This window comes from Phyllobates terribilis, unplaced genomic scaffold (assembly GCF_046119375.1).
Source record: "Phyllobates terribilis strain yellow unplaced genomic scaffold, ASM4611937v1 Scaffold_3__8_contigs__length_932513732, whole genome shotgun sequence".
Classification (NCBI taxonomy): domain Eukaryota; kingdom Metazoa; phylum Chordata; class Amphibia; order Anura; family Dendrobatidae; genus Phyllobates; species Phyllobates terribilis.
The window spans coordinates 203,382,865-203,395,746 of record NW_027362763.1 but is presented as its reverse complement, the minus strand read 5'-3'; the positions used below and the strand labels follow the sequence as shown (position 1 = coordinate 203,395,746).

Here is a 12,882-nt window from a genome sequence, read left to right as displayed (position 1 = left end):
AGAGGGGGCCCCCAACGGGGCTCCAAGGGGGCCCCTACCGGCTGGGCCCCACACTGGAGTCAGGGCAGACATGCCCTGATGGCGGCCCTGCTGGAGGCTGGAGGGGCCCCCTCTCCCTCGGGGCCCCCGTTCAATGAACCGGCTGCACGGGCGGTAGTTCCGCCCCTGTTCAGTTTGCAACCTGATGGAGGTCAGTATAGATGGACTAATAGAGAAAGTCCCACACACTGCTAGAAGGCCAAATATTTTTTCAGAGCTAGATGCAGACAAAAAATTATTTTGAATTTGCAACCTGATGGAGGTCAGTATAGGTGGACTAATAGAACAAGTCCCACACACTGCTAGAAGGCCAAATATTTTTTCAGAGCTAGATGCAGAAAAAAATTATATTCAGTTTGCAACCTGATGGAGGTCTGTATAGATGGATTAATAGAACAAGTCCCACACACAGCTAGAAGCCCAATATTTTTTCAGAGGTAGATGCAGAAAAAAAATTATTTTTAATTTGCAACCTGATGGAGGTCAGTATAGATGGACTAATAGAGAAAGTCCCACACACTGCTAGAAGGCCAAATATTTTTTCAGAGCTAGATGCAGAAAAAAATTATATTCAGTTTGCAACCTGATGGAGGTCAGTATAGATGGACTAATAGAACAAGTCCCACACACAGCTAGAAGCCCAAATATTTTTTCAGAGGCAGATGCAGATAAAAAATATTTTTAATTTGCAACCTGATGGAGGTCAGTATAGATGGACTAATAGAGAAAGTCCCACACACTGCTAGAAGGCCAAATATTTTTTCAGAGCTAGATGCAGAAAAAAATTATATTCAGTTTGCAACCTGATGGAGGTCAGTATAGATGGACTAATAGAACAAGTCCCACACACAGCTAGAAGCCCAAATATTTTTTCAGAGGTAGATGCAGATAAAAATTATTTTTAATTTGCAACCTGATGGAGGTCAGTATAGATGGACTAATAGAGAAAGTCCCACACACTGCTAGAAGGCCAAATATTTTTTCAGAGCTAGATGCAGATAAAAATTATTTTTAATTTGCAACCTGATGGAGGTCAGTATAGGTGGACTAATAGAACAAGTCCCACACACTGCTAGAAGGCCAAATATTTTTTCAGAGCTAGATGCAGAAAAAAATTATATTCAGTTTGCAACCTGATGGAGGTCTGTATAGATGGATTAATAGAACAAGTCCCACACACAGCTAGAAGCCCAATATTTTTTCAGAGGTAGATGCAGAAAAAAAATTATTTTTAATTTGCAACCTGATGGAGGTCAGTATAGATGGACTAATAGAGAAAGTCCCACACACTGCTAGAAGGCCAAATATTTTTTCAGAGCTAGATGCAGAAAAAAATTATATTCAGTTTGCAACCTGATGGAGGTCAATATAGATGGACTAATAGAACAAGTCCCACACACAGCTAGAAGCCCAAATATTTTTTCAGAGGTAGATGCAGATAAAAATTATTTTTAATTTGCAACCTGATGGAGGTCAGTATAGATGGACTAATAGAGAAAGTCCCACACACTGCTAGAAGGCCAAATATTTTTTCAGAGCTAGATGCAGAAAAAAATTATATTCAGTTTGCAACCTGATGGAGGTCTGTATAGATGGATTAATAGAACAAGTCCCACACACAGCTAGAAGCCCAATATTTTTTCAGAGGTAGATGCAGAAAAAAAAATATTTTTAATTTGCAACCTGATGGAGGTCAGTATGGATGGACTAATAGAGAAAGTCCCACACACTGCTAGAAGGCCAAATATTTTTTCAGAGCTAGATGCAGAAAAAAATTATATTCAGTTTGCAACCTGATGGAGGTCAGTATAGATGGACTAATAGAACAAGTCCCACACACAGCTAGAAGCCCAAATATTTTTTCAGAGGTAGATGCAGATAAAAATTATTTTTAATTTGCAACCTGATGGAGGTCAGTATAGATGGACTAATAGAGAAAGTCCCACACACTGCTAGAAGGCCAAATATTTTTTCAGAGCTAGATGCAGAAAAAAATTATATTCAGTTTGCAACCTGATGGAGGTCAGTATAAACAAGTCCCACACACAGCTAGAAGCCCAAATATTTTTTCAGAGGTAGATGCAGATAAAAATTATTTTTAATTTGCAACCTGATGGAGGTCTGTATAGATGGATTAATAGAACAAGTCCCACACACAGCTAGAAGCCCAATATTTTTTCAGAGGTAGATGCAGAAAAAAAATATATTCAGTTTGCAACCTGATGGAGGTCTGTATAGATGGATTAATAGAACAAGTCCCACACACAGCTAGAAGCCCAATATTTTTTCAGAGGTAGATGCAGAAAAAAAATATATTCAGTTTGCAACCTGATGGAGGTCAGTATAGATGGACTAATAGAGAAAGTCCCACACACTGCTAGAAGGCCAAATATTTTTTCAGAGCTAGATGCAGAAAAAAATTATATTCAGTTTGCAACCTGATGGAGGTCAGTATAGATGGATTAATAGAACAAGTCCCACACACAGCTAGAAGCCCAATATTTTTTCAGAGGTAGATGCAGAAAAAAAATATATTCAGTTTGCAACCTGATGGAGGTCAGTATAGATGGACTAATAGAACAAGTCCCACACACAGCTAGAAGCCCAAATATTTTTTCAGAGGTAGATGCAGAAAAAAATTATATTCAGTTTGCAACCTGATGGAGGTCTGTATAGATGGATTAATAGAACAAGTCCCACACACAGCTAGAAGCCCAATATTTTTTCAGAGGTAGATGCAGAAAAAAAATTATTTTTAATTTGCAACCTGATGGAGGTCAGTATAGATGGACTAATAGAGAAAGTCCCACACACTGCTAGAAGGCCAAATATTTTTTCAGAGCTAGATGCAGAAAAAAATTATATTCAGTTTGCAACCTGATGGAGGTCAGTATAGATGGACTAATAGAACAAGTCCCACACACAGCTAGAAGCCCAAATATTTTTTCAGAGGTAGATGCAGATAAAAATTATTTTTAATTTGCAACCTGATGGAGGTCAGTATAGATGGACTAATAGAGAAAGTCCCACACACTGCTAGAAGCCCAAATATTTTTTCAGAGGTAGATGCAGAAAAAAATTATATTCAGTTTGCAACCTGATGGAGGTCAGTATAGATGGACTAATAGAACAAGTCCCACACACTGCTAGAAGCCCAAATATTTTTTCAGAGCTAGATGCAGAAAAAAATTATATTCAATTTGCAACCTGATGGAGGTCAGTATAGATGGACTAATAGAATGATGCTATGCCCAAAAGATTTTACTTTACTAGGTGCAGTAAAAAAATTGGTATTCTATACACAGGTGGTATATCTTGCAACACAGATAGGCTACTCCACTGACTAACACACTCTGCAATAGGCCAAAAAGGATTAGCTTTGCTAGATTCAGCCAAATGCTGTGAAAAAAACTTGCACAGCACTGGCACAGACCTGCCTGGCAAAAACTGATAGGAACTGATGTAACCTAGTCCTGAAAAGGACTGCAATTACAATTAGTCTTTACTCCCACAATCTATCTATTTAAGAGCACAGACCTGCCTGATAAAAGTCGTAGGAAATGCTGTAACCTAGTCCTTAAAAGGACTGCAATCACAACTATTCCCTACTCCCAAGCTATCTGTAGATTTGTGCGAAAATTGGCTTGAAATTAACAAGGTATAGCGCACACAGCAACAGCGGTGCCGTCTAACACGCAGCTGCAGCAGTGAGAAAATGGTGGCGACGGGGAAAATGGCTTGGTCTTATAGGGCAAGGACATGTGACATACACAGCCAATGACACATGCCCTTGCTTGTGTGAAAAACAGCAGTTCGCTCCGTGTGTGCGCTGCTGATAGGCTGACAGACTGCACCTCCCCACTGTAAATGCGGGAAAGAGAAAAAAAAATGGAGATCTTCATTGTTCCTGCAGAGATCCATCCCCTGCCCCTCCCCCCACCCCGCTGTACACTCAAACTGCGTATTAACATTAATTTTCATCATTACTGAGAAAAAATCCAGTTATGATTTTGGTGCACGAACAGTTATCGAACATAACCTCGAACAGCCGAATTTTTTTCAAATTGTTCGTTTTCGCCGAACGGCTCGAATACCGCCCAAAACAGCTCGAATTTGAGATTGGCGAACAGTTCGAGTCGAACAACGCTCATCTCTAATCTGCACATTTTTGTAGCAAAAAAAGTAGGTAACCATTGAAACTTTGTGCACACGCTGCCGTCATAGGATTTGAGCCCACATTCCCATTGCTTTACAAGGAAAATATTAAGACTTTTCTTATTGTGAGGTCGCTCACAGACTCTGTTCAAGTCTGGATGAGGCTTCCACGCATAATCAATATATTTTTAAGGGATTGAAGCAGTAAATTGTGTGGTCCTATCAGATGTCATTGGGATTATATTTTAAAAGCTAATTCTTAGTGCAGATTAGACTGTTTTAAAATGCGCCAGATTGACCCCTGTTTTTCCTGTTGTTTGATAAATCCAGCATATCTTCAGACTGTCTAGTCTTAGTTTACACAACTTATTACTTGGCTCTTTTTGTTAGATATCACAAATGAGGTCCACCAATCAACATCAATATGGTGCTGCATACAATAATCCTTAAACCTTTCTTTGGACAAACTATATTCCCAAATCAAAAGAACCATTCCATATATTGTATTGAAAAAAATCATCTTTATTGACATAAATAAAAAATCTCAATTTATAAAAAAAACAACAGAAATGCCTCAAGAGGGCACTGTGGCTGTATAAATGAATGAAATAATTCTATTGGCTCCATCTTGATCAATGCCTAGTGGTGAATGTATCAATAGCTATGAGATTGTTATAATTATAAATACAATTTCAAAGAATGCAACTCCCCACTAATACAATAGTATATATTGTTACTAGATCCTTTGCTGTCAAATAAAGGTAGAACAAGAGTATAATCCCTATTGACCAGATTCTCAGTACTGCAATATCGGTTATGCAGAAAGCTCATCCATAAATAGGTATAGTATAGTTTACATACAGTACAGACCAAAAGTTTGGACACACCTTCTCATTTAAAGATTTTTCTGTATTTTCATGACTATGAAAATTGTACATTCACACTGAAGGCATCAAAACTATGAATTAACACATGTGGAATTATATACTTAACAAAAAAGTGTGAAACAACTGAAAATATGTCTTATATTCTAGGTTCTTGAAAGTAGCCACCTTTTGCTTTGATGACTGCTTTGCACACTCTTGGCATTCTCTTGATGAGCTTCAAGAGGTAGTCACCGGAAATGGTTTTCACTTCACAGGTGTGCCCTGTCAGGTTTAATAAGTGGGATTTCTTGCCTTATAAATGGGGTTGGGACCATCAGTTGTGTTGTGCAGAAGTCTGGTGGATACACAGCTGATAGTCCTACTGAATAGACTGTTAGAATTTGTATTATGGAAAGAAAAAAGCAGCTAAGTAAAGAAAAACGAGTGGCCATCATTACTTTAAGAAATGAAGGTCAGTCAGTGCGAAAAATTGGGAAAACTTTGAAAGTTTCCCTAAGTACAGTTGCAAAAACCATCAAGCGCTACAAAGAAACTGGCTCACATGAGGACCGCCCCAGAAAAGGAAGACCCTTTGGAAGTGCATTGAGGTGAAGGGTGCATTGCTGGAAAAGGGGGAAAAAAAAAAAACCTCTTTAAATCTCTTAGTTTGCGAGTGTGAAAGAGCTGCGTGTGTCCGGAGCGTAAGTGCGAACGACAGTAAGTGTGTGACTTGTTTTTCAGTGACTTTGTATTCAGGGAGTTTGGAAGGGAGGACTTTGGACTGAATTGCTGACTGTATTTCATTAATTTCTTTACTTTACTTTTTACTTAACATTCTGTATATTGCAATCCCCATTAGGAAATGAGCTCCATTATTGACAATGCTATCCAGTGTACATCTTGCCACATGTATGTATTCCTTGAACAGCCGGTCGAGGTTGCTTACTGCTGCGCGAGATGTGTGCACGTTGTGCATTTGGAAGCCCAGATACTGGATCTAAATGAGCAGCTGGCAACACTGAGATCCATTGACAACATGGAAAGGAGTCTGCTGCTCACTGAGCAGCAGCTCACTGGGGTAGATGTGGAGGAGGGTGGTAGTCGGGAGCTGCAGGACAGTGAGGTCGCTAGTTGGGTGACAGTTAGAAGGGGTGGTAGAGGGAAGAGTGCCAGGGAGGCTAGTCCTGATCTGGCACACCCCAATAAGTTTGCAAAGTTGGCAGATGAGGGGAGTGATGTTACAGGGATAGCACTACTGCAGCAAGGCATGTCCCCTGAAAGCCGGAGGAGTGTCAGCTCCAGTAAAGAGGGAAATAGGAGAGTAGGGCAGGCCAGGCAGGTGCTGGTAGTGGGGGACTCAATTATTAGATGAACAGATAGGGCAATCTGTCACAAAGACAGGGATCGTCGAACAGTGTGCTGCCTACCAGGCGCTCGAGTCCAGCACATCGCTGATCGGGTTGACAGATTACTGGGAGGGGCTGGTGAGGACCCAGAGGTCATGGTGCACATTGGCACAAATGACAAAGTTAGAGGTAGGTGGAAGGTCCTTACAGATGATTTCAGGGAATTAGGCTGCAAGCTGAAAGCAAGGACCTCCAAGGTGGTATTCTCTGAAATACTACTGGTACTACGTGCCACGCCAGAGAGGCAACGGGAGATTAGGGAGATAAATAAGTGGCTCAAGAACTGGTGTAGGAAGGAGGGATTTGGGTTCCTGGAGAACTGGGCCGACTTCTCAGTTGGCTACAGACTCTACGCTAGGGACCGGCTGCACCTTAATGGGGAGGGTGCAGCTGTGCTGGGGGAGAAAATGGCTAGAAGGTTGGAGGAGTGTTTAAACTAGGGATTGGGGGGGGAGGGTATTCATTTTATAGGTGGGGAAGATAGTGCAGATAGTGACCTGGGCACAAATAAAGAAATTGGGGGTGGGGTTAGAACAGTCAATAAAGTAAGAAGGAATAGAGGTACAGAGAGATACATAAAATGCATGTACACTAATGCCAGAAGCCTCACCAACAAAATGGAGGAATTAGAATTAATTTTGTTGGAAAATAATTATGACATGGTAGGGATATCTGAGACGTGGCTGGGCGAGAGCCATGACTGGGCAGTTAATTTACAGGGCTATAGTCTGTTCAGAAATGACCGCACAAACAAGAGAGGGGGGGGGTGTGTGTTTATATGTAAAATAATCCTTAAAACCTGTCTTGCGGGAGGATATATGTGAATCTAATGAAAATGTATGAGTCCCTGTGGGTGGAGATAAGGGGAGGGGGAAAAAATAATAAATTACTGATAGGAGTTTGTTATAAGTCTCCAAAAATAATGGAAGTAGCGGAGAATATCCTCATAAAGCAAATAGATGAAGCAGCGACTCAAGGAGAAGTCATTATTATGGGAGACTTCAACTACCCTGAAATACATTGGGGGACAGAAATATGTAGTTCAAGCAAAGGAAATAAGTTTTTGACTACTATGAGAGACAATTACCTTTCACAACTGGTTCAGGACCCAACAAGAAGGGGGGCGCTGCTAGACCTAATATTAACCAATAGGCCAGACCGCATATCAAATATACGAGTTGGGGGTCACTTGGGTAATAGTGATCACAAAATAATATGTTTTCATGTAACCTTTAATAAGATGTGTAGTAGAGGGGTTACAAGGACACTAAACTTCAGGAAGGCAAATTTCCAACGGTTAAGAGATGATCTTAGTGCAATAAACTGGAACGATATCCTGAGACATAAAACTACACAAATGGGAGACATTTATTAACATCCTGAATAGGACCTGTGTACAATATATACCCTATGGGAATAAACATGCTAGAAATAGGAGAAAACCACTATGGCTAAATAGAGCTGTAAGGGGCGCAATAAGTGACAAAAAGAAAGCATTTAGAGAACTAAAGCAAGTAGGTAGTGATGAGGCATTAAATAAATATAGAAAATTAAATAAATTATGTAAAAACCAAATCAAGGCAGCAAAGATTGAGGCAGAGAGAATCATTGCCAGAGAAAGTAAAAATAACCCCAAAATATTCTTTAACTACATAAATAGTAAAAAACTAAAAAATGATAGTGTTGGCCCCCTTAAAAATAGTCTGGGTGAAATGGTGGATGAGGATGAGGAAAAAGCCAATATGCTAAATGATTTTTTTTCAACCGTATTTACACAAGAAAATCGCATGACAGAAAACATGATTAGTGATAACAAAAAATTCTCCAGTAAATGTCACTTGCTTAACCCAGCAGGAAGTATGGCGGCGTCTAAAAATCACTAAAGTTGACAAATCCCCGGGCCCGGATGGGATACACCCGCGAGTACTGCAGGAATTAAGTAACGTCATAGATAGACCATTATTTTTAATCTTTAAAGATTCCATAATAACAGGGTCTGTACCACAGGACTGGCGTATAGCAAATGTGGTGCCAATATTCAAAAAGGGGACAAAAACTGAACTTGGAAATTATAGGCCGGTAAGCTTAACCTCTACTGTGGGTAAAATCCTGGAGGGTTTCCTAAGAGATGCTATACTAGAGTATCTGAAGAAGAATAACCTCATGACCCAATATCAACATGGGTTTACGAGGGACCGTTCCTGTCAAACTAATCTGATCAGTTTTTATGAGGAGGCAAGTTCTGAACTGGACCAAGGAAATGCAGTGGATGTTGTGTATATGGACTTTTCAAAAGCTTTTGATACGGTTCCACACAAAAGGTTGATACATAAAATGAGAACAATGGGGACAGGGGAAAATATATGTATGTGGGTTAAGAACTGGCTCAGTGATAGGAAACAAAGGGTGGTTATTAATGGAAAGCACTCAGACTGGGTCTTAGTTAACAGTGGGGTACCACAGGGGTCAGTATTGGGCCCCTTCTTTTTAACATATTTATTAATGACCTTGTAGGGGGCATACAGAGTAATATTTCAATATTTGCAGATGACACTAAACTCTGCAGGGTAATCAATACAGAGGAGGACAATTTTATATTACAGGAGGATCTATGTAAACTAGAAGCTTGGGCTGATAAATGGCAAATGAGCTTTAATGGGGATAAATGTAAGGTAATGCACTTGGGCAGAGGAAATAAAATGTAGAATTATATGCTTAATTGTAAAACACTGGGCAAAACTGTAACTGAAAAAGACCTGGGTGTATTGGTGGACGACAAGCTCACGTTTAGTGGCCAGTGTCAGGCTGCTGCTGCAAAGGCAAATAAAATAATGGGATGCATTAAAAGAGGCATAGATGCTCATGAGGAGAACATAATTTTACCTCTATACAAGTCATTAGTGCGACCACACTTAGAATACTGTGTACAGTTCTGGTCTCCGGTGTATAAGAAAGACATAGCTGAGCTAGAGCGGGTGCAGAGAAGAGCGACCAAGGTTATTAGAGGACTGGGGGGGTCTGCAATACCAAGACAGGTTATTACACTTGGGGTTATTTACTGTGGAAAAAAGAAGGCTTAGGGGTGATCTTATTACTATGTACAAGTATATGAGGGGACAGTCCAAAGACCTTTCTACTGATCTTTTTACTCTGAGGCCTGAGACGGGGACAAGGGGGCATCTTCTACGCCTGGGGGAAAGAAGGTTTAAACATAATCACAGACGGGAATTCTTTACTGTAAGAGCAGTGAGACTATGGAACTCTCTGCCGCATGATGTTGTAATGAGTGATTCACTACTAAAATTTAAGAAGGGCCTGGATGCCTTTCTTGAAAAGTATAATATTACAGGTTATAAATACTAGATTCCTTGATAGGGCGTTGATTCAGGTAACTAGTCTGATTGTCGTATGGAGTCGGGAAGGAATTTTTTCCCCAATGTGGAGCTTGGTGTTTGCCACATGGGTTTTTTTTGCCTTCCTCTGGATCAACAAGTTAGGCTATGGGTTGAACTAGATGGACTTAGTCTTCCTTCAACCTTAAAAACTATGTTACAAGAGTCACCTCTGCTTCTGAGGATAAGTTTATCCGAGTCACCAGCCTCAGAAATCGCAGGTTAACAGCAGCTCAGATTAGAGACCAGGTCAATGCCACACAGAGTTCTAGCAGCAGACACATCTCTACAACTGTTAAGAGGAGACTTTGTGCAGCAGGCCTTCATGGTAAAATAGCTGCTAGGAAACCACTGCTAAGGACAGGCAACAAGCAGAAGAGACTTGTTTGGGCGAAAGAACACAAGGAATGGACATTAGACCAGTGGAAATCTGTGCTTTGGTCTGATGAGTCCAAATTTGAGATCTTTGGTTCCAACCACCGTGTCTTTGTGCGACGCAGAAAAGGTGAACGGATGGACTCTACATTGGTAACCACATTTGTTTAACAGCAATGGCATATATTAATTATAATGAATATTATGGGGATTGTCCTAAAATATATTTGTCTTCTAGATCCTGGAAACGTCACGATTTTTAAACTGGAACAATTTATAAAACATTCTTATGTGTAGTATTGCAGTTACTGCTCGTTACGGCCCTACTGTTCTTTAATTCCCTCTTAGGTTGTCCGCCTTATGTTTTTAGTGCTGGTAAGAAGAATTTACTTCCAGTACGCTAGAAAAAAAACATAAAATAAAGGTGCGCTCCCTTTCATAGTAGTCTGAACTTGGCATAATAGGTCTAAGCTAGAAATGCAACTAATCTTATAGCGTAGTGCTGGCTGTAGGCACAACTCTATGGACGGACCTTGCTGGGGATAAAACACCTTCCAGCTGGTGTGGACAGCTGCTCAATTGTGCAGTAATCATCCACTACGTGTTGCTTTAGGGTCTGGAAAGAAAACCAAACATCCAAAAGGCTTCATGTCGAACTGCACTTACTAAAGTGCTGCCCAATGGAAGATCGTCACAGGGAGGCCTCCATACAAACAACTTTAATAACGCGCTTTACACCTTCACCAATTTTGTCATTACAATAGCAAAAATCACTCCACTACCCATGTACAAAAATATCGGGTTGATCTGACTGAAGTACTAAGCATGTGTTACCATCATCATTGAACATATTAGGTGAATGGTCTAAGAAGAAATATGAAAGGAATTGTCTATTACCTGGACAACCTCTTTTTCCAACTAAGTAGTCCTCTTGTAAAATAAAAACAACAGATACTAGTAATGCCGGAACTGGGTCTCCCTGGGCTTGCATGACATTATGCTACACAAGACTGGCTGCAGGGCTCACGTACCATAACAATGTCAGATGAACGTCTAGGGAGACATCGTTGAAATGGTGCCAGTGCAGAAGTTGAGCATCTTTTGTATTTATTTTACGAGGGAGAGTACCTATTTTAAAAAGAGGTTGTCCAGGTAGTGGACAGTCCCTTTAAGATCAACCAGAAGGCGCCATAAAGTGTGTAAAAGTGATTTCTAACCACAGAAGAATTTCAGTTGAAAACTTGTTTTTTTTTTGTGGAAATCTAACAAACCAGAAATGTTTCTTTATTTTTCTTACGTTTGCTTGTTTCTTTACAGAACTGTTGCAGCCACAAACATGAATGAGACAAGCAGTCGATCCCACGCCGTGTTTAATATAATCTTCACCCAACGTAGGCATGATGCCGACACCCAGACCAGCACCGAGAAGGTGAGAATGGTCAACATTACGTAAGTCACACAGAATATGTTGTGGGTTATTTTTGTGTATCTTTTGATCAATAAATGACACTTAGGGTTCACATGACACTATAAAAAATTCTTCAGAGTGCCATCCAGAAAAGTGGCATGATTTTTTTCTCACTTGTTATCCATGTGCAGTCCATATATAATACATTATTTTTAACAGCAATAGCTATTAATCATTTACAGGACCATTTACAGTTTCCTATGTTACAGAATTGCAATTTATCTGTGAGTATCTGTAAGTGTTATACTGTGGCACTCAATTTTTTTTCTCGCACCCATAGACTTGATATGGTGAGTCTCATCTGATTTCCGGAGTTAGGCCACGTGCACACATTGAGTATTTGGTCAGTATTTTACATCAGTATTTATAAGCCAAATCCAGGAGTGGAACAATCAGAGGGAAAGTATAATAGAAACACGTCACCACTTCTGTATTTATCACCCACTCCTGGTTTTGGCTTACAGATACTGAGGTGAAATACTGACCAAATACTGAACGTGTGCACGTGGCCTCAAATTGAGCATGTAGCGATTTTTTTCGCACTCCAAATTGGTCTGTGAAAAAATCGTTCATCTGCACTGCCCCATTGAATAACATTGGTCCAAGTTCAATCCGTTTTTTCAATGTATAGCACACAAACAGAAGATATGGTCGCCTGCACGAGGCCTAACTCCCACCTTCCTCAGTTTTTCTGATTCATGGGTGCCTCAGTGAGAATGTCTTCACTCAGCTCTGAGGAAGGTGACGGGTCAAGAACAGTGTTCTCCTCATGGATACAGCAGAAGTATTTGTTATTTTTTCTATGTGTGTTCTAAAGCACCACGCCAGCTTTTTTTTATTGCACTGCTGGGGTGGTGTTTTAAATGTAAGTCCCCTGTCCCCTGTCTGATACTCACTTGCTGCCGCCTTCGTTCTAGCGTCGCTCCCGTCAAAGTTTTTTACCCTTCTTGTTTTCGAAAAAATGCAAGTAACCTATTTTACTTAATGGGTGCAGAAATGGTACAGAAAAATCTGCAACATCAAACATGTGAGCATATAGCTGGAAGTTCATCCAATAGATTCCAGGTAGTGCAAATAATTACAAAGTAGACATAGAGGATAAGTGCTTGTGCACATAGTATGTTTTTGCTGCATTTTGTCACATGTTTTTCAAGGTTAAAAAATGCAGCAATTTACATTAT

At 40.2% G+C, this 12,882-nt stretch overlaps 2 protein-coding genes across 11 annotated transcripts in view; one reads left to right on the top strand and one right to left on the bottom strand.

The window, feature by feature from the left end:
- KIF1A (kinesin family member 1A) overlaps positions 1–12,882 on the top strand; it is a 229,126-nt gene that overhangs the window by 102,487 nt on the left and 113,757 nt on the right. For all 7 annotated transcript variants that reach the window (XM_073674513.1, XM_073674511.1, XM_073674514.1 and 4 more), the window contains exon 7: positions 11,551–11,662. In XM_073674513.1, coding sequence (XP_073530614.1) covers positions 11,551–11,662 — 112 coding nt within the window. The remainder of the gene's footprint in view (positions 1–11,550; positions 11,663–12,882) is intronic.
- LOC141259066 (allantoinase, mitochondrial-like) overlaps positions 1–12,882 on the bottom strand; it is a 202,745-nt gene that overhangs the window by 180,743 nt on the left and 9,120 nt on the right. The window lies entirely within an intron of this gene.